At 40.6% G+C, this 26,660-nt stretch overlaps 1 protein-coding gene across 4 annotated transcripts in view; it reads left to right on the top strand.

The window, feature by feature from the left end:
• The window catches only part of FBXL17 (F-box and leucine rich repeat protein 17), a 514,999-nt gene extending 490,246 nt beyond the window's left edge, over nucleotides 1-24,753 (top strand). For 3 of the 4 annotated variants that reach the window (XM_035015017.1, XM_035015016.1, XM_035015015.1), the window contains 2 exons: nucleotides 2,687-2,829; nucleotides 21,834-24,753. In XM_035015017.1, coding sequence (XP_034870908.1) covers nucleotides 2,687-2,829; nucleotides 21,834-21,974 — 284 coding nt within the window. In that variant the 3' untranslated portion in view covers nucleotides 21,975-24,753. The remainder of the gene's footprint in view (nucleotides 1-2,686; nucleotides 2,830-21,833) is intronic. The other variant, XR_004681048.1, reaches the window with a different exon arrangement.
• The last annotated feature ends 1,907 nt before the right edge of the window (nucleotides 24,754-26,660 follow it).

The raw sequence follows: 26,660 nt of genomic DNA, 5'->3' as shown, positions 1-26,660 counted from the left end.
ATAGACCTAAACCACACTATAGCCATTGGTGTGTTCAGCTAACGTTTTTAAGAACCAACTCCTCCCCAGGCACAGGCTAGATGCTGGGCATACAACAGGAATAGGAGCTGTCATTCTAACGGAGAGATGGGCCACAACAGCATAAACAAATTAATAATTACATTTCCAATAGAGGTAAATGATAGGATGATGAGTTTTGAGAAGCTGACCTTTGACTTGAGATATGAAAAGTGAGGAGTTAGGAATGGGAAGAGGTGGGGGATGAGCATTGTATTGTCACTGTTTACTTGGGTGATCCTCATTTCTACCCCACCCTGCCACCCTCCACCCCCAATCAGCTGGCCTCTGCGCTCTGTGCATCTTTCTATCCCCACCACCTAGTACACCTGGCCCAGCACGTGCCACATCACAGGTCCACACGCCAGTGATGCAGCATGTTAGAATTGCCCAGTGCCTGGCCCCAGCCTTCTGACTCAGTACATCTGATATGTAGCCAGGGCTGAGAGCCAATTCTCAGCCTATTATCCACTCTCCCACTTAGTATCTTGTGACTGGGAAAGTTATTCAGTCTTTCTGTGACTGATCCTTAAAATGGAAATAATAATAAAACTCCATAAGGTTTCTGAGAGGATTAAATGAGACAATATGCCTAAAATTCTTAGCCCAGTGCCTAAAACGTGGATGGTCAATAGATATTGGACAAAATGCTCTAGAGTGAGTACTCATAAGGAGTTTGCTGAATAACTGAAGGAACTAAGGAATAATAAAGTTTAATTCTTACTTTAGTATATAGAACTGTGTCAAAACAAAAACTGAATACCCTGATTTATCCTCAGCTGTCTTATTTAGTGCCTATTTTAATTTGGACAAGAAAGGAAAAAAAGGGGGAATACTAAACACCAGAGTTTTTAGCAGTTAGAATCAATAGCTATTGACTCTCCATTTGCTTATAAAGCAGCCTCTGAACAATCCTCAGATCATTTGTTTTTACCCTTTTCTGGCTAGTACAGGGCTTTCATATTCTAGCCCCAAACCTAAATAAAAGTACACAATCCTTTGTCGTCTTTTGAAATCACAGTTTGAGCACTCTGTATTCAAAGAAATTTCTTTTATGTATCTTCTACTTCATTTATCATAGTGAAAATTATGACAATACCAGAGATAACAGTTTTCTTAGGGCAAAGACACCAATGGGATTAACCTGGGATATTGCTTCCACACACAAAATATCACTCAGAGCGTTTAGCAAACTTTTGGCAGATCCCCCTCCATCCTGCTCCCACTTCTTTAGAAACTAAATGTCGAAGTAGCATGCAAAAATGAGAGCATGAACAAATTCGTGGCATGAGGAACTTCTAGGAGAAGAAAAAATTTGTCCTTTGTAGCATTTTCACTGGAAAACACTGGGATCATGGTTGTTTCTGTAAACCTTAAATGTCTGACTATTTAGAAGTGCTTTGATATTTGGATGCATGGGCATGAATTTTCTATTTAAGAAAAAATTACTGAGGTAACTAGCAAAGAGATTTTGCCAAGTTCTTTTCTGTGAGCTCTAAGAGTTAACATTTATTTACATGAGTAATTCACTCTGCTCTTATCAATCTAGTCAACTGGAAAATATCATCCGCCTTTAATGTCACAGAAATCAACGCATCCTATCTTAGAATGAGGAAATAATTAGCAAACAATTTCTTTCCTTTTTAATATGTGTGGCATTGTTTTCAGGGTTTTCATTTACAAACCAGTGCACCATAAACTTGTTCTGGCTGGAGGTATTGAAGTCTGTTTTCCTGCTCCACAAATGTAGAGGTGTGCACGTCTCTCAAATCAGAAGTCCGTAGCAAAGAGCCACCTTCACTGATTGGTCGCTCTGACAGGGTGAGGGGTAATGGAGCAGCGATAAGTAGTGCACATCGTAGATTATGGGATAAGCATCTGCACTTTAGTTTAGCGGTACAACGCTAAACAGTCGAGAAGACTAAAGATACCGATAGTCTGCAGATGACAGGCTTCATCTTATATGTTAATAGAAGGAAGACTTCTGATAATGGTGAGGAAATTCACCATAACAAATGCATTCCCTTTACTGCACTCCAGCATGGCACCAATTAAGTTCAACTGTATGTATAATGTACTCTTAATTCCTAACAGTGCCAAGAAGGACTAATGTGAAAAATATTATATAGTCTTACATTTTACAGATCATGAACAGATGGAAAAAATTATGCCAATCGGTAAAGAAATTCACTGCACTATAACACACCTCAAAATGGTGCTTACATGGATTTTTCTTTTTAAAAATTATTCACGTTATCTTGGGTAAAGTTTAGTTTTCTACTTGGGGTTTTCTGTAACCTTATATATGTAATTCGTTTTAATTTATTCCTTCTGCAGATATGAATGTTTGAAAGTACAGGTAACCTTGTAATGAGTAAAACTGATAAGAGGTTGTGTTCTGACAAAAGGGGAATTATGGAATGATTATTCACTTGGTGAAAGGGTTTGTCATAGAGCAAGCTTTCCAAAATCATTTCAGATTTAATTTCATTTACAAAACACTCGTTTACACACAACCTGTCAGGAACAAGTTTAGTGGGGAAATGAGAGGAATAGTCATAATAAGATAGAGGCCCCTTACACTGCTAACATTTATGCTTGCTTTCTCTCTCTCTGTCCCTCCTTGCAGCCCTGATAGCCATCGGCCGGTATAGCATGACGATAGAGACTGTGGACGTCGGATGGTGTAAAGAAATTACAGATCAAGGAGCCACCCTCATTGCACAGAGCAGCAAATCCCTGAGATACTTGGGGCTGATGAGATGCGATAAAGTAAGAGTTACCTCTCAAATTTGTTTTCTATATATGGTGTAGGTAATAGCTTTCTATCATACTCTCTCTCCCTATATGTACAAATGTGTACATGCACATACATGTACTATTACAGCTACGCATTGCAAGATGCCTGGTTTTCTAAATGAATCTGAGATTATTTTTGCATTTCTCTGTTTAAAAATGAATTTTGTGCTTATGCAGAAAGGAAAAGCAGTCATACACACAGTCAAATTAGATTTTGGCCTCCTCTCCCTAAGTCCATGAACCAAAATTAAAAATGTTTGCATGGCACCCAGCAATGTGCAGGGTCTAACAGTAAAATTCTTTTCTGGGTTCCAAGTTTCCTGCAACAGTAAGGTGGAAAGAACAGTGCCAAATTGGTTTCTCGCAATTTGAAGTGTGTGATTTCAGTGTTCAACATCTATGTATTCTAGCCATCTGGGGGCAAGAAAAGGCCAGTGAGGGGATATTATGTGGGAGTTTGCACCTTTCCACACTTAAGATGCCACTTTTAGCACATGATGAGAAATGGTCCCAGAGGTCCCACTGAAGGTGTATGGAGCTGGCCAGGAGATGTGGGTGTGAGTTAGGGAAATTGTGCCACATTTAATATGGGGCCCTTTGAAGACTGAGAAGGAAAGCTGATAAAAATCTGTACCGATCACCAGCCACGACAGAGGTGCTTTCCCCCTTGTTACTTCCATGTCTCCCCTGTAAGTCTAACAAGTGGTTATCTGCACTGTGACGGGGAGAAAACAGAGGCTCAGAAAGACCCAGGCACTGGCCAGAGGCCACTTATCCAAGATCTGACCCCAGGTCTTTGGAGCCTGGGTCCGGTGCTCGCGGCACACCCTGGATGCAGTCTCCGGGCACAGGGACTGCTTTCTTGGGAAAGATCAACCTCAGATACTTGCTCAGAACTTGCTAGCATCTTAAAATAATTTATACATGTGTGCTACTTTTGCAAATGGTGCTTAGGGACAAATCTAGCAAAAGAGAGTGAAACTAAATATATGTGTCTCTCCAAGGACATGCATTTTTCTAAACGTAGCATATTTGGGGGCAAATAGGAGAATGGCCCAAATCCTTTGTGTGCTATGTCATTTTTGTTAATTGACCTAGTTCCTGTCTCCAAATGCTTTAAAATCCCAACTTATACTGGGCCTTTGCCAGCTAGTTATGTTTAGAGAGAATTTACTGTATATTCTCAGCCCAGCCTCAAAAGCTGACTGACTGTTACTAAGCAACAGCACTGAGACCCAGGGGTTGCAAGTCTCCCTCAAATTTCACTACTAACCAACCTGATGCTGCTACTAACATCTGTCACCTTAAAATGACTTCTTTTAGGGCCTCCTGGCTGGCGCAGTCAATGGAGCATGTGACTCTTGATCTTGGGGTCAGGAGTTCGAGGCCCATGTTGGGTGTAGAGATTACTTAAAAATAAAATCTTTTAAAAAAGAAGATTTCTTTTTAAAACAAGTTGAAGAGTCTACAGTAGACAGAGTATTCTAGAAACGTGAAACAATGACAACAGCTTTGCTCAGTGTCTGCCAGAAGAAACTGCTACCTGAGTACTCCTAACCAAGGACACCAAAATGTATGCATTCAAAATATATCTGTGTATCCACAAGCATTCTTGGAAATTACCATATTTCTAGTCCATACTCTTTAGATTTGTTGAGGTCAGCTCCACCTTCAGAGATGAATTGTAGAAGTTTGTGTTCCAGTTAGTACAGGAGATTATTCCAGACATACTTGCTGACCAGCATTTTGCTAATTTTAAGTTAAGGAATGGATCCTTTTCTACCCAAATGCAAATTACTCCAAAATGAAATGGGGAGGCTGTTCTGATTAGCGGTATCCCTGAGAGAGTGTTAGTCCTTTGCTCAGGCGGCCTCTGAATCCTTTCTCCAACCAGTGAGCTGCTCTGAGAGCTGCACCACCCTGCCTGACCTTAGCCTGCTGCCGTGCGGCCTGGCCCGGGGGATGCTGGGTCCAGCCTTGCTGCCTGGCGTCCTTAGGCTTACGGCAGCTCAGCGCCAGACATGAGAGGTTCTGAGAGGACAGAAGAAGCTTCCAAACCACCCACAAAGTGCAAGGAAAGCCTTACACGTAATAGCCTGTTTGTTGATTTATTTGGATGGAAATCTAGATTAAGTAGCTACTCAGCTTCAAAATTTGTGTTATGCAATCTGTCTCCAGATTTTAAATTTTTATCAAGACTCAGAAAGACTCGAGTAGCAAAGAGATTAAAATAGTTGATAGGTCATGGACTTAGAGGCCAGAGTTCAAATCTGGGCTCTGCTCTCCATAGTGTCATCTTGGGCAGTTGCTTACTCAGTGCCTCTGTTTCCTCATTTGTAAAATGGGAATAATAATAGTATCTATCTTATAGAGTTGTTGTGAGCATTTAAATATACCACGCTCTTAGAATAATCATGTTTGTTGTATGTAAAATACTGAGTGCTACTGATTATTATCATCAATGTCACATTAACCTGTGTTTTGATATTTGAAATTTCCAAATGAGAAAAAAATTGTACTGCCTGCTATCCAATTTTGAAAAGAAATTAAAGAGAGAACATATAAACTGAGATTGGAGAAGACATTGTCCTTTTACTTTTTCCTCTGTTAAATTTAAAATTAAGATTATTATTTTCTATACTAAGATGTCAATAATTACATTTTCTACACATTCGACAAAGGAAAACTAATACCTCCATGGGACACTCTGTATTTCGAATCAACTTACAAACCTGGCATAGGGATGAAGAAAGATTTGCAGTGGAAGAAAAGGCTGAGTTGAAGATAAGACAATTCAAATAGGCAGGGAAACAAAAAGAAAGTAATAATGATGGAGAAAAATAAGAATAGAAATAGAAAACCCAGAGAAATCATGACCAGGATATGGAGACGAAGACCCCATTATCTATCCCAATGTAATCATCTGTGCCAACCAATAATTGAAGACCAAAACTAGTTTGGGTCTATCAGCCTTCTCTCTGTACCTTAACCAAATTTGCTAACCTATTATAATGCGCCAATTTGATTTCCTCCCCTTTCTGCATACCAACTGGAGCCAAAGGAGAGGCAAGAGACCTTGATGGTCTACACAGTTAACCCCCTTGTCAGGAATGTTGTCGCTGGGATCCTGCTCTGGGGAGAGACGGGGTTTGTGACGTCTGTGTGTCCCAGGGCTTGAGTTCTGTGATCCTGTGGTTCTGTGACATACTGAAGGCTAGTAATATTTTCTTTCACATGCAGCCATTTATATTTAATTTGGAAGCTATATTTTACCAAGCTTGAGCTTTTTTTCCTCACGTGGGCTTTTGAGGAATTGCAAGAATAACAAAATGCATTTGTTGTAGGAAAAGGTGTTTTCCTCTGTCTCCCTCTTCTTTCTCTCTCTCATTGGGTAAACAAAGAACAGCTGAGAAACATTAAATGTATTCTTTGCAATGAAAGCAACGCATGCTTAGATTGTCAGACAATGTCTAAACTAAACTGCAGTGAATGTGTTTGGCTGAAACACTGGTGTCTCCTAGGGAGGAGTCCTCCAGCCACTCCTCAAACGCAGCAGTCCCCGAGCACTTGTAAAATTAGGCAGTGCATTAAGAAGCCCGCGTTTGAGTAGCTGTTCTGATTGCTGGATGGATAAGCATGTTAGAGGCATTACTTTGAGTTTTAAAACCGACTCCACTTAATCTCCTAAACTTTAGTGCATTGTAAGAACGAAGAGAAGAAAACGCCGTGTGAGACGGCTTTCATGAATTGGGGTGAACTTATATTCTTAAAGACTGTTCAAAGCTTACTTGACCTTGGGAATTAGAGTTGACCCGAAATCACCTATCAACTTAACACTCATTTATTTGGTGATTTAGTTAAAACCGCTTGTATAATCAATGGGACTCTAATAAGAGCGATATGTTTACTCTGCTTTCCACGATTATAGACAGTCGATGGCTTTGGTCATAGAAATCATTTTCACAACTTCAGAATAGAATATTTTATAGAACTCTAGATTCCATATAGATCTGTTTCTTCTAATAATATGATATTTTCCTCATTTCTTACAAGGCAGTTTGGATGGAGAACAAAACTGAAAAGGACCAAAAAAATCATGGGAAAGCTGTAGGGCAAATGGAAATACAGTGTTCAAGGTTAATGGAAAATGTTTGGGGTAACAGGGTTGATGAGAAGGGAGGCAGCCCAGTGGCATGGCACTGGCTGAGAAACTAGACCTCGCCAGAGGCAGCCTGGCTGGTGTGGAAAACCTTGGTGATAAAATGTCGTGGTGGGAACCTCTGCAGTGTGTGTTAATACAGAAGTTTGGAGACAGAGGGCCTGAATTATGAGCAGCGAATAACATCATAAATGTAGCAATTCTCAAATGCCAAATCCTTGTGAAAAGCAGTTGGATGGAGAAATGCTGGAGCTTTTAAAAGCTCCCTTTCACTCTCTCTCTCTTTTTTTTAACTTCATGCAGAACTAATTTTATACACTGTTCATTTGATTTGAAAATGCCAGCGTCTGGGGTATCATTAAAGAGCGTTACTGAGGGAGCCACTCTTGGCAAAGCATTTTGCTTAAAATGCTTATTTGTTCTTATGTCCCTGCAGAGTTGTAGACAGGAAGGAGAAAGTATACCTCGATTTACCTCACGCCGTTCCTCTGCCTCAGCCTGGAGCAGGTAGTTTCTGTGGGGAGGCTCCTTCTCCTTGGCCTCTAGAGGCGCCAGGAGGGTCGTGGGGGCCACATCACTTAAGGAATAGACATAAATAGATTTTGAAAGGTCCACCCCAATGTCCTATGACCAAAGCCTCTTGGAATTTCTTTGATTTCTAGTTGACATAAATTAGAATTACACAGGCGTGAAGAGTCCGCCCAGAAAAGATCAGAGAGGCTGCCGGGGGAGGAGAAGCCTCTGTGTGATCCTATTGATTATCCAGCTGCCTTCAGGCCAGGGGCTTCTGTGAGGCTGACTGTTATTGATCCACACCATGGAAATAATCGAATTAATTCATTTCTCATCAAACCGCCATTGCCGAGACCTTTCTCCTCACCTGCTCCAACTCCTGAAGTACTTAGTTGAGGAGTGAAATAGATGATTTCTTTCAATAAGAAATGATTTCTTCAGGTCAGAAGAAATTCTTGTATTCACACAGAGTTCCTCATTTAAATGGTAAAGAGATTTAATCAAATCAATGAGAAGCCAACATGGAAAGCAAGTAATAGAAACCAGTCATCTCTTTAAAGCCAGAAATCTACTTTACAACCTTAAAATATCAAGGGCCAACTTTTATGTGCCCAGTTTAATGTAAAAATATTCAGGGAAAAATTGACCACTGCATTTTTCAGGAAGTAATTATGGTAAGAGAAAGCCTCAACCACCTAAATATTTCTGTGGAGAAAATGGAGTTTTTATCAGCTTGTTTAGGAATCAGGAGCAGGAAAGCCCTATGGGGAAAGTAATATAGGACTCTGTAACTAATATACAGAACTAACTGGAAAAATCAGTTTAAAGGAAAAATAATTTGTGGGGCGCTGTGTCCAGGACTGTTTTGGTAGCAATTCAGCCATGAAACCGAGTGTGTACCTGCAGGGACTCCCCACTCCCCTGCAATGCATGCACAGCTGTTTCCAGATTGCCCGTAGCCAAAATTGAAAATTGAGAATTTATGCCTTATCAAAGAAAATAAAGTGAAGAACAGAACAAAACAAAACATTCTGTCCTAATAAGGCAGGAGTGGTGTTGACTGTATTCGATTGTGCTGTCCCAGGCCCAGGCGACGTGACCATTACCTGGTTACGTACCGGGAAGCGCACCGTCGTGTGCTCAGAGGAAGAGGGAAGATGAAAAACGGTTAGAGAGCGTGGCTGGGGCTCGAAAATCTGAACCTCAGTCCTTCACTTGAAGAATCAGCATCTTGTTCCTTTTGCTGATAAAACAGTTTCTCCAGGTGATTTTCACATAGGAACGCTTTAAAACACATTTCTACAACCCTCTCCTGATTATTCTTGGTAATTGAAACAGAAAGACACATCAGCTGAAATTCAGAGGTTACCTCACAACCTCACAACCTCACGGTAGCCAAGCGTTCCCATCTCCTCTTCTTCCAGTCCTATTCACCTGAGAGGCCTTCCCTGTATTTAAGTATTAAGCCAAGAAACACAGCATGTTGCTGTCAGACTGCGGGGTTTTCAAATGCTACCTCCTTTGCTTTACTGTCTGTGGGATTTTGGACAGCTTAATCCCTAAAAGCCTCAGTTTCACCATCTGAAAAATCGCGATATATTTACTCCATAGGGTTGTTCTGAGATTAAATGAGATAGTGCAAAAGAACGCTTAGCCCAACATCACATACCCTGTAAGCCCTCGGTAATGTCAACTACTACTACTATTATTTATTCATATGTACATATCTGTTGTGGAATCTTGTATGTGATATTTAACCATGACGTGAACTACCTGGTTCGTAAGATTGTAGCCGTGAATATAAATTCACATGCTTATATCTTACAAAGAAAACAAGGCCCTGAGACTTAGCAGTTCTCAGGAACAAATAGGATCTATTTTTTTCATACTTAAAACCCATTAAATAACAATTACACTTATAAGGGAAGAAGAAATTCAGAGACCAGTAGGTCGCAGTCCTTTCCTGTGAACAGAGTAAAGACTTGCCAAGTTACATGGCATGCAATGTCCAGGCTGGGACTTGTTTCGTTTGCTTCTTCAGGAAAATCGACATCTCCCCTAGAACACTTATTTAAGGGAATGTGCTGTAAGCTACTGCTTATGTTTTGTTCACTTCTGTTATGGGATTGATGTACAGTGAAATTTTATTTTTTTTTAGAAAGGAGAAAAGAGAGGGTCTGCTGTTCCCCAGATGCTGTAGGGTGAATAGAATGTTATGTTAGAGTTTGCCTGAAGGCACCCGGGAGTGTCATTGCTTTGCAGTAAATAATCTCCTTGGAACTTTGATTTGGCTTAAGTAATTATATGAAAGAATTAGGTTGCAGGATCATATTATTTTTTTTAATTTGTAAATAGAAAAGGTAACAGCAGTTGCTTAACAGGGCTCAGATTAGATCCCAGAACTCCTAAGCACCTGACTTCACAGTAGAAGCAAGGACAGCTTGCAGTGGCTTAGGAGACTGAGGGACAACAGCCCCTCGGGAAGGAACCGGCTCAGTCTGCACGCGAGGCCCAGCCATTCAGCAGGGGAAAATTTTGTTTGACAAGTAGTTTTTCAAGAAGAAACCTAAACTCCCTCCCCTGTCCCAATTTTTATCATCTATTTTATCCATTTATTGAAGAGATATCCGTTGAGTTGCTTACTTGTGTTCCAGTCACTGTGATAGGTGACAGATCAGAAAAAACAGTGAATAAGACCGTCTCTACCCCCACGGAGCCCGCAGCCTCCTGGGGGAGACAGACAAGCAAGCAGGCAATTATAGTGCATGCAGTAGGACTGCAAATTAGCTGTCAGAAATGGCACCCCAAAGTATATTTCTTCTGCATAAAGAACCTTGCTTTGATTCCCACATCTGCTTTCAGCCATGGTCCTCTGTGGTTGTCTTCCGCCATGCTACTGATTCCGCTCTTTCCAGCGTCACCGGTGACTTCCTCGTCACCACATCCAGTGGCCACTTCTCTGTCCACAGTTTGCTTCATCTCCTAGCAGCTGCATCGCCGTGGTAACCATGTCCTCCTTCATGAGAATACTTCTCCCTTGCCTTCAATGTCACCATGCTCCTGGCTTTTCTATCTCCATCTCCCGGACTGCTTCCCTCATCTGTGAAGTGGAAATAAAAATAACACCTCTCCCATAAACTATAGAGAGGATTAAATGAGTTAATGTGTGGAAAGTTCCTTACACAAAGCAAGCAATAAACATTAGCTCTTATTTGCTGTGACGGTGAATGCTTACCTTCCTCGTCCCCATCCCCCTCCCCCTCATTAGAATGTAAGATCCATGGATTTCTGCTTCTAGATTGTATTGCCAGACCCGGCCACAGTGGCTGGTACATTACTGTTACTAAACAAATGTGTATTGGAGGATGGATGGATGGACTGTGTTTCTCATCTGCATTTTGTATAGCTCCAGGGTTCTGAGGAGGTTCTGAGGAGTCTCTGGGAATGACAGAGTGGGGCCTGGTCCTCTCACCTAACTTCAACCAGAGCAGCCCCACTTTCATTGCTTCATTTATTTAGTTTACTTATTTGGTTTGTTTATTTATTATTTTGGTTTGCAGAAGTATTGTACAGCTACAAGCAAGTTTGAAAAACATTAGATCCCACTTTCTCCTAATAGTTTTATAGATTATAAGAAGTATCTGGAGGGGCGCCTGGGTGGCTCAGTCAGTTGGGTGTCTGCCTTCAGCTCAGGTTGTGATCCCAAGGTCCTGGGATCGAGCCGCACATCAGGGTCCTTGCTCAGCGGAGAGCCTGCTTCTCCCTCTCCCTCCGCTACTCCCCCCACTTGTGCTCTCTGGCTCTCTGTCTGTCAAATAAATAAATAAAATCATTTTTAAAAGAAGTATCGGGACAGAGGGAAATAAATGACTAAAAAAGATGATACCTTGGATTTAATACCAGTTTCCATAACTGGGGGGTTGTGAGTGTAGCCAAAAGCCCCTGGGGTTCATGATAATCACGGACAGAGTCCAGGCATCTGCTGTATGATTGGACTCCAATTCCTTCAGAGCCTGACCCCAGAATGCTCTGATTTATGTAGAGTCTTTCTTCTGAACACCAAAAATATCACTTGTTTTCAGGTGTTCTTTTTTTTTTTTTTTTAAGATTTTATTTATTTATTTGACAGAGAGAGAGACAGCAAGAGAGGGAACACAAGCAGGGCGAGTGGGAGAGGGAGAAGCGGGCTTCCCGTGGAGCAGGGAGCCCGATGCAGGGCTCGATCCCAGGACCCTGGGATCATGACCTGAGCCGAAGGCAGACGCTTAACCAACTGAGCCACCCAGGCGCCCCTCAGGCTTTCTCATCCACAGATTTACAGATCACTTTTATGCAGAATAAATTTTTGCTGGTAATAAATTTGTTTTAGGAAACAGATCAAATCCATCAATTCTACCTGATGGAAACCGCCGTTTTAGAGGGATATTTTTTCGTTAGGTGTCCACTGGTGATTACCACTGCCCTAGGCTTTATGTAAGAAAATAAAAACTGAAATCAAGAAAGCCATTAAGCATGAAAGAAAAGACGTTTTTAGTTCTAAGAGTCTTCTTTCTCGATTGTGTTTTTCAGCTTAACTTTGAGAGTTGAATTTAGAAACACCCAGATGTGTTCTATAAATACATTGCACTTACTGCTCAGTTACTGACTACATTAATTATCTTATTAGGGCCAGTGTTTCTCAAATAGTCAATCTTTTGCTGAACCATTTAGAGCATCGCAGATGACTCCCCAAGTGGCTTTCTCCACCTTGATGTCCCACACAGGTCTGCTTTGGTTCTCATCTGCACCGCACATGCAAATCTATACAAAAAATGTATAGATTCGTGCAAAGGGTCAATTCCATGGCCAGTGGTCTGTGGCTTTGGAATGGAACACGCAAGGCTATACACAGAGCTTACACTTGACTTGAAACATCCTTCTTGGTGGAAGACTGCTTGTTGGAACAGGGAATGAAAATGTCACTAATTTCTCTCCCTGACAGTCTGGTTGTTGGAGTCCTGTGACACTAATCTCTAATTAGAGGCTTCAGGTTGGCGAGCCCCGATTCTCACTTAACACTGCAGGCGTTTCTGTGATCCTCATCCTCCCAGGTTCTTTGCTGCTTTCTCACTGTGCTAATTCAAGTGAATAGAAAGCAATGCTAGTGTTAACAGGCAACCCGCATTTCATGAAAAAGAGACAGCATGAAGCCAGGCCTGTTGTGATATTGACAGAGCATAGCACTTCCAATCATTGCAGATTCTGAAATGGAATGACTGCATTTGACAAAGTTGACTGAATTTATGAGCCTGCCTCTGTCAGGTTCATTGCATTCTCAGTATCTGTCTCTTTCTAAGCTTTGGGACTTTTAGATGAGTTTTTTGCCACCAAGAGTAATATTTCTTGCCTCTCTATACAAAAAAAAAATACATCCATAAAGGCCTCAGGCCAGTAGTATGAGGTTCATACATGAAGCGAAGTGCATTGTGGGTGGCCTATAATCAATCAACTGACTCCCATATTTAGCAGGTGGCCTTTAGTCTCCAATAAGATAATCCGTTTATTTAATATTTAATATAACTAAAATTATATTAAATATTTAGTCATGTGTGCTCCATCCTTCCACCTCATGGGTGGTCCCTTGAGGAAGCACTACATACATCCATGTGACACCTGGGTTTAAGGGAATCTTCCCTTCCATTAGCTATTGGGAAGGTCAGGAGGTGGCCTCCTTTGGCTGTGCCCAACTAGAGTTCCAATACCAATGCTGAAGGAGAGGAAACCACTCTGTTTTTACCACATTCAAAAAACGGACCTTGTGTTTCATGTAGTGATGAGTATTTGTAAAAAGATGGGCGTATAAGCTGTAGGAGCAGCAGTTTCTTTTCTCCAGAAGCCCTGACTCAGTTTAATGTAGAGGGCAATATGGGAGTCAAGTGCATACTTGTTATCTTTAAATAATCTTATTTCAGACCTTGCCTTCAGATTCCCAAGAGCAGAAATCACCTGTGCCCTCTACAAGCTCTTCAGTTGAAAGCTTTAGACCAGTAGGTCTCAACCTGAGCTGCACAGGAATCTCCTGGGGGCGGGGAGGGCTTTAAAAAATACTGGTGCCTGGGTCCCAGTGCCCCAAGATTCAGATACAGTCAGTCTGGGATATGACCTGAGCGTCAGGATTTTTAAAAGATCCCCAGGTGATTCTGGTGAGCAGTTGGGCTGAGATCCACTGTATTCTTGTTTGTGTTCTTGGTTGCAGACACAGTTGAACTCATCCCACTTCAGTAAACACATATCAAACGTTTGTTATGTGTGAGTTACTGTGGAGTTCGTGGAGAAGGACGTTCATTGGTTTGACTGAGAGAGGCGGAGGGAAGGAAAAGAATGTGAAGCTGCCTGTACAGTAGAGACAAAGAGCAGGTGCTTCGGCTCACACCTAGAATCATTTCCACAGGCCTCACCAGTCTGGGGAAGACCCTTTCTCTTCATTGTGGGCTCTGCCCACAGTCTGTTCGTGCCTTACTGCTGTATCCTCCTCCAGACTGCTGGGAAGCTTAGCCTTGCTGCTGAAGAGAAGGGTGAGGTGAGAGAGTGTAAAAGTCGCTCCAGATTTTTGGCGTCCTGGACCTCCGTGTTCTAACGTAGGGCATCATCAGCAGGACATGGCACGTCAGCCAAACCAGGGACGTGAGAAGTCCTGCTGCAAAGTGAAGGATATAGAATCGCCGAAGAGAGCCTGGTGCATGGTGTTGGCTGTGCAGGGTCCCGGGAAAATCAGTGTATCATCTGCTGTTTTATTCTTTTCTTAGTATCCTATTTAAGAGATTTTAAACTGCACTTAGATCACTCATCTCATTTACATGCCAATTTGACGTATTACTAGGGTTCATATTACTCTCATTTTATCCATTTTGCTACGTGCCCATCTTGGGGCCAGTGGGCACTTGCTTAAAGAGCATTTGGGCCTTATTTGAATATGCATTGTCCACGACTTTTGCTACACCTTGTGAGTGCCAGGTTCCACAGACAACCAGTACAGTTTCCCAGAGAGCCAAGACACTCAGAGAGAAGCAGATTCCAGAGGCGGATTGCCCGACAGACAACACTCTGCCTCTGGGCCGCCAGGAGTCAGCCTCTGGGGCTGTTAGCAGTGAGTGACATTGCCCAGGGAGTCTGTGAAGAATGACAGACCAGCGTGAGGGCAAGAGCCCTGAATTAGGAGAGAGGAGTGTAGTTGCTATTTGCAGCACCTTCACAGGGTACTGTGGGTTCCTTACTCTCCCCACTCCCCACCTCAGATAGAGGGGTCCGTTTGCTTCACCTCCTCTCCTCAGAACAGAGCTTTGTGAAGTGAGAGCCCCTTCAGTTATACCCTTGAGTTTGCTAGATGAGCTGGAGAAACATCGCCTTACAAAGCTTACAGAGTAAGGGACACATTCGCGTTTTACTCTGGCTCACGAATGGGCTTCCCTTCTTCCCTGAATAATATGTGTGTATTTAACGCATATGTACACAGACCGATGCCTCCTTGTCCTTCAGAAGTTCAATTAAATATTACTTCTTTTGGAAAGCCTTTTCCCACCCTCCTGGAGAAGGCTGGGTGCCTCTGTCCACAGCAACCTGCGCTTCCCCTAGAAAGCACTTCTCAAGCTTTGCTGTGGCTGGTGTAATTGTCCATTTTCCCTGCCCCCAGAGGACAGGGACCATATCTGTCATGTTGGTCATTGTACCTCTGGGACACACAAAAGTGTTTTGATGGGCCGGAGACTAGAGAGAAAGCAATGCCTGTGTATGTCATGGGGCAGTGTGTCCTGCTGGGAGGTCCCTCGTTAGTCCCGCAGTGTCCTCATGTCTCTGTCACGTTTCAAAGTCCCCTGCAACCACAGCTCCACAACAGAATATTCCCCAAGCCAAGTGAGATCCATTAGAATTTACATTTCCACAGAACAGCCATTTTGGAGAAATTGTAAAGGACTTTGACATGTATTTATATGTAAATTGAAATCATTTTCGCCATGTAGATGGAAAGTGCATGTCGGTGAACATTTTACTGGGGCAGGTGATTGGTTAGGCTCCAGTCGGGCACTTCCTGCTCCTCGCTGTTACCTGTGTGCTGGGCCAGCATGGCACAGGGCAGAGAACATTTGTGTTTAGGAGTTCTGGATTCAGATCCTGGCTCCCATTTACCAGCTGCATGACCCAGTGTGAAATACCAGTTCTTTCTGAGCCACAGTTCATCTGTAATAAGGAACATTAATGCTTATATGACTGGAAAATAGCAGATGCTCATTGAATATTTTTCCCATTCCCTCCATACTGGAATGGGGACATGCTTTTGATTTGCTTCTGTTGGTCATTAGGATGAAAAATTACCAAATTATTTCAAGTATTTCGTCAAAGTAAACCATGGCAAAGAGAAGAAATGTGTTTGACTTATCCCCTACCACATGGGTGCCTAAATCTGATGAGTACAGTGCTTCTCAGCGGGGAGCATAGAACAGTTTGTGTTGAAGAATTTTTCCTTGTCTGGGACTGTACCAGGAGTCACAGTATTACTATCATGCTATCTGGAACAACAACAAATGCCAAACACCACTGTGATGACAAAACCATCACCAACAAAAAGCTCCTCAGATTGCCATTTGCTCCCAGGTAGCAGTGAAGCAGGTAGAATTGCTGAAGCCCAAGAAATTATAGGAGGTAGTATTGTCCTGAGTCAGGAGATTTGCCCACGGTTCACCTTCTGCCACCAGATAACTGTGACATGAGAACGGACCTTAAATGTCACAAAATTTCAGAGTCTTCTGTGGACCCCTCCCGGGTCCACCACGCTGAGCAGGGTGCTGATGCTGTAAGCAGAAGCATTAAATCTTCTGAACCATGTGGGTTTTTGCGAAGTTTTGGAAACTGGCTCATATCTAGTGACCACAAACATCTTTCTCGGTGTTATCCAGCCAGTGTAGTAACCCCGATCTCCAGTAAGGAAGGCTGCCATGAGTTAACTGAAGCATAGTTTGGGCATTTCCTGAGTACTGCCTGACAGCAGCATGACCCAACAAATGGCTGAGCCACCATCATGAGCTACTTTGGTCTCCTGTGCAAAGTTGTTGGAAACCCCAGGGAAGATGTATCTGGAAAGACATACCCAGTGATGTCAGATGGAGAGGAGAGTAGCACAAAGATCACCTTGGGTATGAGCTTCAAAGGACAAAAGGAGTTTTAATATCAAGACTTGAGAGACTGCTGCCACTGTAGCTGGAACGGTCTGGGAACAAGGTGAGCTTATCTGGCGCAGTACTGATCGGCGCTTCTGTGTTTACTCAATACCTATTCACGAATGACTACTACAGTAATTGAGCCAGCAAATATTTATTGAGTCATTACTCGGGGCTAGACATTCTGTAGGTGCTAGGGATTTGGCCATGAACAAAACCAACAGAAACTCCTGTCTCTTGAGCTCATAATCTAATGGGGCAAGAATACAGTGGGGAGTGTGCATGGGACTGAAAACAAAGGGCTGACTCAAATACTCTTTGCTGTCAAGGAACTTACAGTCTAGCAATAACGCAATACATGGTATTGGTATTTTCAGTAGTGGTCACTTTCTGCAGGGAAAATTTCTCCATCTAGAAAAAAGTAATTTTTAAAAAAGTGATTTTAAGTGGTTTGTTATATTCATAAGTGTATTCATAAGTGTGATTTTAATATACTCAGGTGTCAAATATTTCCTCCCTCATAAGAAACAAGTCCTATTTTAAAACATAAGGCAAAGAGGAAATAAGAGTCACGTAATATAAATGGTTTCTTTGGCAAATTTTATTAGAAATAGTATTTTTTGAGCCATAGTTATCATTGGGGAGATACTTCAGGCTTGGGCTTACACTTAGCTGGAACGTTCTGGGGAAAGTTTTGATGAGGAGGTGAAACAGCGGTGCGATGGTCTAGATAAATTAGCTCAGCTGAACCTCAGAAGCTCGGAAGGTTCTCTCCTCACCCTCCCATAGTAGCAGCAGCAATAGAATGAAACTATGGTGTGATTTACCTTAATTAGCATAGCAATTTACCTCACAGTTTCAAAAAGTGCTAATAGATAGATGTTAACTCAAAATTGATTAAAATACCAGACAAATTGCTACTACCTTGAAAAGAGTTGTAATAATTTTGAAAATGTAAATTATGATTATGCAGTCTTTGGAGAGAACCATAAAATCCAATTTTTCTTATATTTAAAAAAAAAAACCTGTGGTACACACTTTTTTCCCTTTAATCACAGTAATTTCTTCAAATGACACCACTGCATATTTCTTAAGGAAGATAGGCTGCATTTTTCAAATCTCCTGTGTAATATAGGAGTTGCCATTGATAGTTTTCAGCAAGAGGAAAAGAAATTGAATACAGAAAACCAGGGATCATGGGGAAATTAAAAAAAAATTCATCTATGTTCCTTTCTTATATTACACACATTTTATGAGTTGGAACAGAGAATGGTTCTTTTCATTCTAGCGAGTGGGGTTGTGCATGACAAAATGTCTGCAGAAATGTGTATGTAGGCGTAACGATTTAAAATGATTTGGACCCTCCTGGTGTCTAACACCGAACTCTTTCTCTAAGGCACCAAAGTGCTTATAGATTCTATACAAAGAGGTGAGCATAATTTGTACTTCTGAGGAGTAAATGAAAATAACTTTAGTATACAATTTGTCACACCATATCGCCAGGAGACACTATAAGTAAAAGATAGAACCTTCCCTAGTGGGAACACATGTATTTCCCCTGAATAGCTTCTACCCAACAAAGCTCTAAAATGGAATATTTGCATTTTCCCCTCTGCTCTGTTTTCTAGAATTTACAGAGCCAGTTAGCAAAAAGATTGCTTAGAAGACATATTATACCCTCAGAGGATTACTTGTTCTGTTTTTCATACAGCCATATGAAGCCAAGTTACTGTCTATTCTTGCTCAGAACCTGTGAAAGCCAGAGAGCTAATATACTCTATATTCTCAGCTACAGGTAGACCTTACTTAATGCAACAGAAATAGGTAAATTGAATTTTGGTAAATCAAAGGACATATAGAAGACGTTGGGAGAGCTGAGAAAATAAATTAACCTGACCATGAAAGACTTTACCAAGTCAACAATTATCCACTCATTGATGTACTTCATAAATTTATCTTCAAATATCAAGTTTGCTTAAGGTGAATTATCTCTCTCTTCCTGTAGAAGTTATCACATAGAGATATTTTCTGTTTTTAAAAATTGAATCTCCAAAACAAATTGCCTGTCAGCCCTAGGTATAGGACTTTATACAGGCCCATGTGTAGATTAGAAAAGATGCAGCACAGAAGGCAGGCCCCATCTTTAGGGTGGGCTTAAATGTCTTATCTTCTCCATTCTTTTGTCATCGCTTTTCAGGTAGTTGTTCCTTGGATACCACGTGGTTTGGACCACACTTTCTTCTCTTGCAATGCAATGTAGATTTTCTGGGTGTCCTCTCTGACCAAGTGATTTCAGTTCTTTCTTAGTGAGACCTGCATCCTTACGGGTTTGTTGATGGCAGGAGGGAGGAAGGTAACCTAACAGCAGAATGGGAAACATCAGGTAAAGAAAAGGGAGCATTTTCCAAAAGTAGATATTTACAACCTGCACTGTTTTATTAAGGAAAGTTCTAGACTCTCCCCTAGAGAACAATAAGATATAATAGACTCTGCTTGTATATGAAGTATGTTTTAAAGGTTACTTCTTGCCCTATGATTATTTTACTTTGAACATTACAACTAATGTTATCAGAGCTCATTTCTGAAATATCTCAGAAATTGAACAATATTGAGCATCGCTATAGAGAATTTATTGAGTGCCTGCTGTAATAATAAGAGCTACCATTTGGGGACCTTTTTAAGTCAGCCACAGTGTTAAGCATATCATTACACTTAATCCTTATAACAATCCTATGACTTAAGTACTTTTATTCTGTGCATACAGTTGAGGAAACTAAGTCTTGAAGAAATAAAGTGAAACCAGGGTTCTAACCTGTTTCTGGTTGACTCTGAAGTCCATGGTATGAACCACAGTTGCCATGTTTCTTCTTTATGTTGTGCACAGCTTGATAGCTTTAAAGGTAAAAGTCAGTCCCCTGGTCCCCGGCTTCTGTTCAGGTGGAAGGCAAAGGCAGGTAAAGAGATGATTGCAATGTGAGAGCGCTTAAGTAAAAGAAAAACCATGCAGGGTGCCCGCCACAGGTGCACAGGGAAGGGGATACCTAACCCAACCTCTCTGGGAGACAGGATTGCTTAGGGAAGACTTCCTGAAGGAGGGAATTCCTGAGCCAACTAGGAATTCCCCAGTGAATCATTGGTCTTTGTGATTAGTATTTGAGTGTATGGCTTTGCCTTGCTTTGAGTTTCTATTTTTTATTCGTCATTTGGTATTTATTTTATCATTCATTCACTAATCACAAGGCCTGACTTAGGGATACAAAAATGATCTTGGCTTTTGTGGATTGTACATTGGAGCAGGAGAAACAGACATTAAATGAAGCAATTATAAACTAACTTTATAAGTACTAGGAAGGCAAAGTGGGCAATGTTAAAAGAATAAATAACCTGGAAGCCTTACCTAGCTTGGGGAGGGGAGCAAGGATAGGGCAGGCAGTGATTAAAGTTTCCTGGGGAATGACATTGAAGCTAAGAACTCAAGAATGACTAGGAAGTGGGCATAACAAAGGGGTTTTTAGGAGAAACTGGATTAAAAAGTATTCCAGGAAAGAGAATAGCATGTGCAGAGACCCTGAGGCCAGAAGAAACTTGGACAGTTTGATGATCTGAAATTAAGTCAGGTGACTGGAGTATCAACAATATGCTAGAGAGATAGGCAGGGCTAGATGGTGTATGACCTTCTAAGTGTACTGTTATAAGCTGCCTCAACTCAAGCAAGACTTAGAGCATAAATTTAAATTAAAAAATTAAAAATATTGCTTAAAAATCCTCTTAGGGCCCTCAGTTCATATTCTCAACTCTAATTTATGTATCAGTTTTTCCTTTTTATTTAAGATTATTTTCTTCTTGTTTTTGAAAACAATGTTATACACTGTATCTATATCACAAAAAAGAATTAACTACATGGTTTGGTTGAATTTGGAATGAAAGTTGATTTAAATACAAGCAAGTCTTGAATAGAGACGTATTCTGACAGATTAAGTATCATCAATGCCATGTTGAAATATCAATTCCCAATTAAAAAAAGATTATATATAACATAGTTTTCCAAATCACCTAAAAAACATCATGTTATTTCAGAAAAGTGCAGATGACTGAATGTCATGGTCATCATACTTCTAAACAGGCTTTCAAAGCAAACAGCAAGGGTTTGATGTTGTTTTCGGTTTTTCCTGGTGGTCCTGATATTTTTCGATAATGAACAGACATGGAGAGGGAGCACAAAATTGTGTATCATAAGCACCTTCTTTCAGACCAGCTTACTCAGTATAAATGAAATATTGATGTATTTGAAAATGCCCAAGTGTTCAATAAAGATTTTAAATAAAGCTACCTAAAAGTTGTGGTTCTTAGGTTAATCATTTATTTATCTAAAGGATGAAGGAAGCTGTCTACTTCTGTGATATGAACTGCAATCAGCTTAAAAATAATTGACAAATTAATCCCTTCACAGCACAGCAATTGTAAAGGTGTTAGTTTTAATTAGGCCTGTCTGATTGCCTTGTCTAATCAAGAATCAAGGTGGTATCTTTGATGGTTAAGGTCTGTCGGGGCCATCCCTGACCTGCCAGCCATGTATGTTTTAATTATTGATTCCTCACATTTCAGCCCTTTCCACAAAGGGACTGGAAGTTTGCAATACCTTAACATTTAAAGGAAAGAAAAATAAACATTTCCCCCAACACTTCTACCTAGAATCCTGTGGATCTTCTCTACCAATCTACAGTTTTGTCCTAAAAAAGCTGTCAGGTCGATGATGAAGTCAAATGCACGTAAGAATGCTGTCTTACTACTGCCTCTTCTCCCAAGCACTAGCTTTTCAATGGGCATTGTTAAGATCTCAGTAAGCCACTATCATTTATGCTTCTAGAAAACACATTTGATTTCTTGATATGATATATACGTCTTTTTGAAAAATCCCCAAGGGTGAACGCCAGTACTTAGGAAGTCAGGAAGGTCAGACAAAAAGGAACACGTGTCTTATAAAACGCTTTCTCACGCTGCTGAGAAGGAACGCGGCGAGGGTTCCTAGTGCCACCATAAGCACGCCAGAGAACGTGGGCAGCTCGTGGTTTCAGTGGTCCCCATGCGTGACGGCGGCTCTTCTGTGGTTGCAGGTCAGCGAAGTCACGGTGGAGCAGCTGGTGCAGCAGTACCCCCACATCACCTTCAGCACCGTGCTGCAGGACTGCAAGAGGACCTTGGAGAGAGCCTATCAGATGGGCTGGACCCCCAACATGTCTGCCGCCTCCTCCTAACACTCCTGCTCATGCCTACGGCCACTCGGGGCATTCAGCAGTGTGGAGAGGACCTGGAGATTTGGGGTCGGTGATCCCTTGGAAAGGTTTTAACTGTTCCATGTCTGTGGGTGTACCCCAGTGTGTATATTTGTGTCTTGTTTGCATACTGCATAGCCTAAGCGCAACTGCTATTTGTTCCCAGGTGAGCTGGGGTTTGTTTGTTTGTTTTTTTCCTTAAAAAGTAAAGATTTCGAAAGCCACAGACCCTTTAGTTTTTAAGTTCAAAGGCTTGTTTCTCTAAAGAAAAAAAAAATTTACTGTAAAACCAAAAAACTTTGGTCTATTATTTTGAGCTTCTAATTATTGCCTCTTGAAGATGCCCTGACAGAAAGGCATGTGCCTTCTCTTTTGATGGGATAGAATTGTGCACTTCTCCTGATGATGACCAGACCAGAAGTGATGTTGCACTAATTAGAAACCAGGAAACCAGTACTTTGCAAAATTTCAGGCACATACACACATCCAGGTTCTCACACCCCCTCCTATACGTGTACACGTGCATGTGTGCACAAACTCCAGGGCAGTTTCTTTCTAGATTGTTTTCTGACAGAGGGGCCTCCCTCCAGGTCACTGAGGGAACGTGTCATCCACTGTGGCTCTGCCTCAGTCTGTCCACAGAGGGCTGACTTGTTATCTGTAGGTGAGGTAGGGACTAAAGGAAATAAAGCCTTCCGTGAAGTTTTTATATGGAGGCAACACTCTGAACTCCCCTGGCCAGCTCACAAAAGTTAATTATTCATTATTCTGTACATGTGTTCTGTTGAGTCCTGAATATTTTAGTTAAGTTTTATGTTAACATTGTATTAGCTTTTATTTCATGGGTAGTAACTGGTCCAGGTATATTTTAATGATATTTGGAGCTAACCTTAGCATTATCCACATTAAAGGCACCAGTGTAATTAATAGTAAGCAGTTATTAAAAAACAACAACAACAAACCCTACAGATCATTTAATTATTTTAGTTAATTTTGATAATTATGAAAGTATATTCCTGAGATTTGGAGGTAGTCACATGAATAGAAGATTAATGAGTGAGATATAAGTAGACAATCTTTCTATTGATTTATCTTTTTTTTTTTTTTGCTTTGCTTTGGGCTTTAGAACAGGTGTTTTGGATATATGCATGTTATTTTTGAATAGTTCTTGTGCTATTACAAAGATCTGTTGCTGGTTAATGTATGAGTTAAGAGGAAAAATGAGAAAATCTTTTCATTAAGATTCTGTTTACACTCGTCAGAAATAAGCATTTCTTTGTTTAAAGATTGCCAGCTTTCAGTTAAGACATATCTATCAGTAAATGAATATATGTTTTGATTTCACACATCTTTACAATTAATTCATAGTAGGGACTCAGGCTCAAGTAAACTTTCCTGTGTCTAGATTTATAATCAAGACAGCAGGGAGCCTTTTTAAGCTAAAGAGTGATTATCTTTCACAGTAGAGCTAGATACAAAACCCTGCCTTGTGAGTTTGCTATTTATTCTTCCCCAGTGTGGACATAACTGTTTTTTTGGTCTTTAGCAGATATACTAAGGTTTGAGTTTCACTTTCGGTAAGTCCCAATATAGCTAAAATGATACTAGCTGTAAGAAACAAAATATAGCTTTACATTCAAATACCATTCACTTATTTATAATGACTCCTTTTTTGTAAACACTGTTTCCTTTGATCATGTCAACATGTTTCTGATGTGGCATGTTTTTTGCTTTTAATCCCAGTCAGTTAAGAAAATCTAGTTAGTAAGCACCAAGGGTATTTTTTCCATCACTAAATAGGTTACTAATTTAGTTTGAACGGAATAAAATTTGTGTAAGGAAAAAAAACTTTATTATTAATAAAAAAGTTCTTCTTGCACATCAAGTGGTATTGTTTTCATATTCATTTCCCCACCACTGAAAAATATTTTAATTCACAATATTTTAACTGGTTTTTAATCCAAAACTAATTTATGACAGTGTGTATAGTAATAGTAACTTGAGTGAATAAACAAAAGTTTAATTTTTATATATGTCACACTATATTTTAAATAGTTAAAAAAGACAAAAGAAGGGAGAGCCATTGATGATATGGATGGTGCCATTTCAGTTCAAAGTTGTAATAATCTTTAGAGTGTTACAGTTTGGTTGTCAAACGGTTTCAGAAGTGTATAATTGATTTTTTTTTTAAATGTTGCATTTTTCAAATCTGAAATACAGCACTATAACATGCTTTAGCTTGGGGGTGGGGTGGGGTGGGGGACTTGCACTTATTCTTTAAGATGTTGACTAATCCAGAAAGCCTGATGCAACATAACCTGGAAAACTGCTTTGGTATATTTGTAGAAATCTGTAGAAATATCGTATCCAGCCTCAAAAGCATTAATCTCAAAAAACAACCAGAAAAAGAAAAAAAAAAAAGCATCACCTTGAGTGATCCTGTGATGGTTGTTGAATGTGTTCTCATTAGATGCTTTGAAATGAGGCTTAAAATGATTTCTGGGCAATATAGAATTTCTTGTTTTGCGTAGAATGTCATAAATATATGTGAACACGTTTAATGCAGGGCTTTTTATCTCTCCAAAATGTCAACAGTATTTTCAGAATAAAGACTATGAAATATATTGCTGTAGTGAAAAATTCTGGTCCTTTGTCTTTAATGTCTTTTTGAGTGGATAAAGGAAATTCACCCAGTTTGTAGTTTCTATATTTCCGTGAATCTTTTGACCTTGCAATGGGTTGCAATAAAAGAGAAACAAAACACTGTGTCTTTTGTTTTATTTTAGAGACAATAAATGGCCTCCCTGATGCTGGTTGGGTGTGATGCATGCATGGTCCATGTCCTTGTGTGTTTCACTACTGACTTTATGTAGGTTTGACTAACCAGAATAATAAACAAGCCTGGGTTTAGGAGGTTCTAATTTGGCCAGTGATTACTGAGATAGATTAAAACCTTAAACAAGGGGTTTGTTTAAAATCCCATTCCCTAAGGACTCATTCATCTGCTTAGCCATTTATTCATTTTTTCAAAAGCAAATAAATAAATGTATTGAGTAAAAAAACATGTACCGGGCACTGGTCATTTAAAGATAAATAAAACTCATTCCTATCCTCAAGTTTCCTGTAGCCAGCAAAGAGACATTCTTGGAAACTAGCGATAGCAGTGCTATACAATAGGTGTAGTAATGGGCATAGTTAGAACACATAGGACACAGTAACAGCTTTGGGAAAGAAGAGCTTCACAGAAGAGGGACTTTTAATGAGGGTTGAAGGAGTAGCAGGAATTTGCCAAACTTACTGTGCGGAAGGAAGGGAGAGCAACCTGGAAGATGGAAAAATATATGCAAAGTCATGAGGGAATGAGACAGCTAGGCAAGTTCAGGGTATTTGAGGCAACCAAGTCAAGCAGAAGAGTATGTGTTCTGTAGGGGCAGGGGGTAGAAAAAGCCTCGACAGAAAAATAAGGGCTAACCAGAAACTCTTCATCGACTACTAAAGAGACTAGACTTGTAGGAAAGATCATTTCCACTGGAAAAGTCTTGTCCGAAATTCTTTCAACAAGTAGAAATTTAAATGCAGAACTTCTATTTCTGTCTGTATGCTAGAATGAAGATCCTGGAAGATTTTCTGTTATGTAACATCTAAAACTTTTCAGTAAAATATTTTTGTTTGTTTGTTTTCCCAGTGTATTCTTTTTTCTTTATTTTTCTTTCTTTATTTTTATTATTATGTTATGTTAATCACCATACATTACATCATTGTTGGTGGGAATGCAAGCTGGTGCAGCCACTCTAGAAAACAGTATGGAGGTTCTTCAAAAAGTTGAAAATAGAGCTACCATACGATCCAGCAATTGCAGTACTGGGTATTTACCCCAAAGATACAAATGTAGGGATCCGAAGGGGTATGTCTACCCCAATGTTTATAGCAGCAATGTCCACAATAGCCAAACTGTAGAAAGAGCCAAGATGTCCATCGACAGATGAATGGATAAAGAAGATGTGGTCTATATATATACAATGGAATATTATGCAGCCATCAAAAGGAATGAAATCTTGCCATTTGCAACGACGTGGATAGAACTGGAGAGTGTTATGCTGAGCGAAATAAGTCAATCAGAGAAAGACACGTATCATATGACCTCACTGATATGAGGAATTCTTAATCTCAGGAAACAAACTGAGGGTTGCTGGAGTGGTGGGGGGTGGGAGGGATGGGACGGCTGGGTGATAGACATTGGGGAGGGTGTGTGCTATGGTGAACACTGTGAATTGAGTAAAATATTTTTAAGCCCTTTTAAATGACTAGCTGTGACCATAAGAAAGCAAAAGAAACCTCTTGTGACCAGGAACAGAGTAAGAACATCAATCTAGAGCAGGGGGTCAGCCAACTATGGCCCCAGGCCAAACATGGCCTGATGCATATTTTTGTAAATAAAGTTTTATTGGAAAACAACTGCACGCCTTTGTTTATGTATTCTCTGTGGCTGCTTTTATGCTACAACAGCGGAATTGAGTGGCTGTGACAAAGGACATGCAATCTATGTTTTAGAAAATCACCCATTCTGGGTGATTCTGATGCATGCTAAAACTTCTATCTCTAGAGACGCTTGGAAACCGACAAAATATGGGAGACTATATTGTTCACTGTAGCCTAGAGAATGTGCAC

The sequence above is a fragment of the Mirounga leonina genome, unplaced genomic scaffold (genome assembly GCF_011800145.1).
Source record: "Mirounga leonina isolate KUSES-001 unplaced genomic scaffold, KU_Mleo_1.0 Mir_168, whole genome shotgun sequence".
NCBI lineage: Eukaryota > Metazoa > Chordata > Mammalia > Carnivora > Phocidae > Mirounga > Mirounga leonina.
The sequence above is the reverse complement of the archived record's forward strand: the minus strand, read 5'-3'. Positions and strand labels throughout refer to the sequence as shown.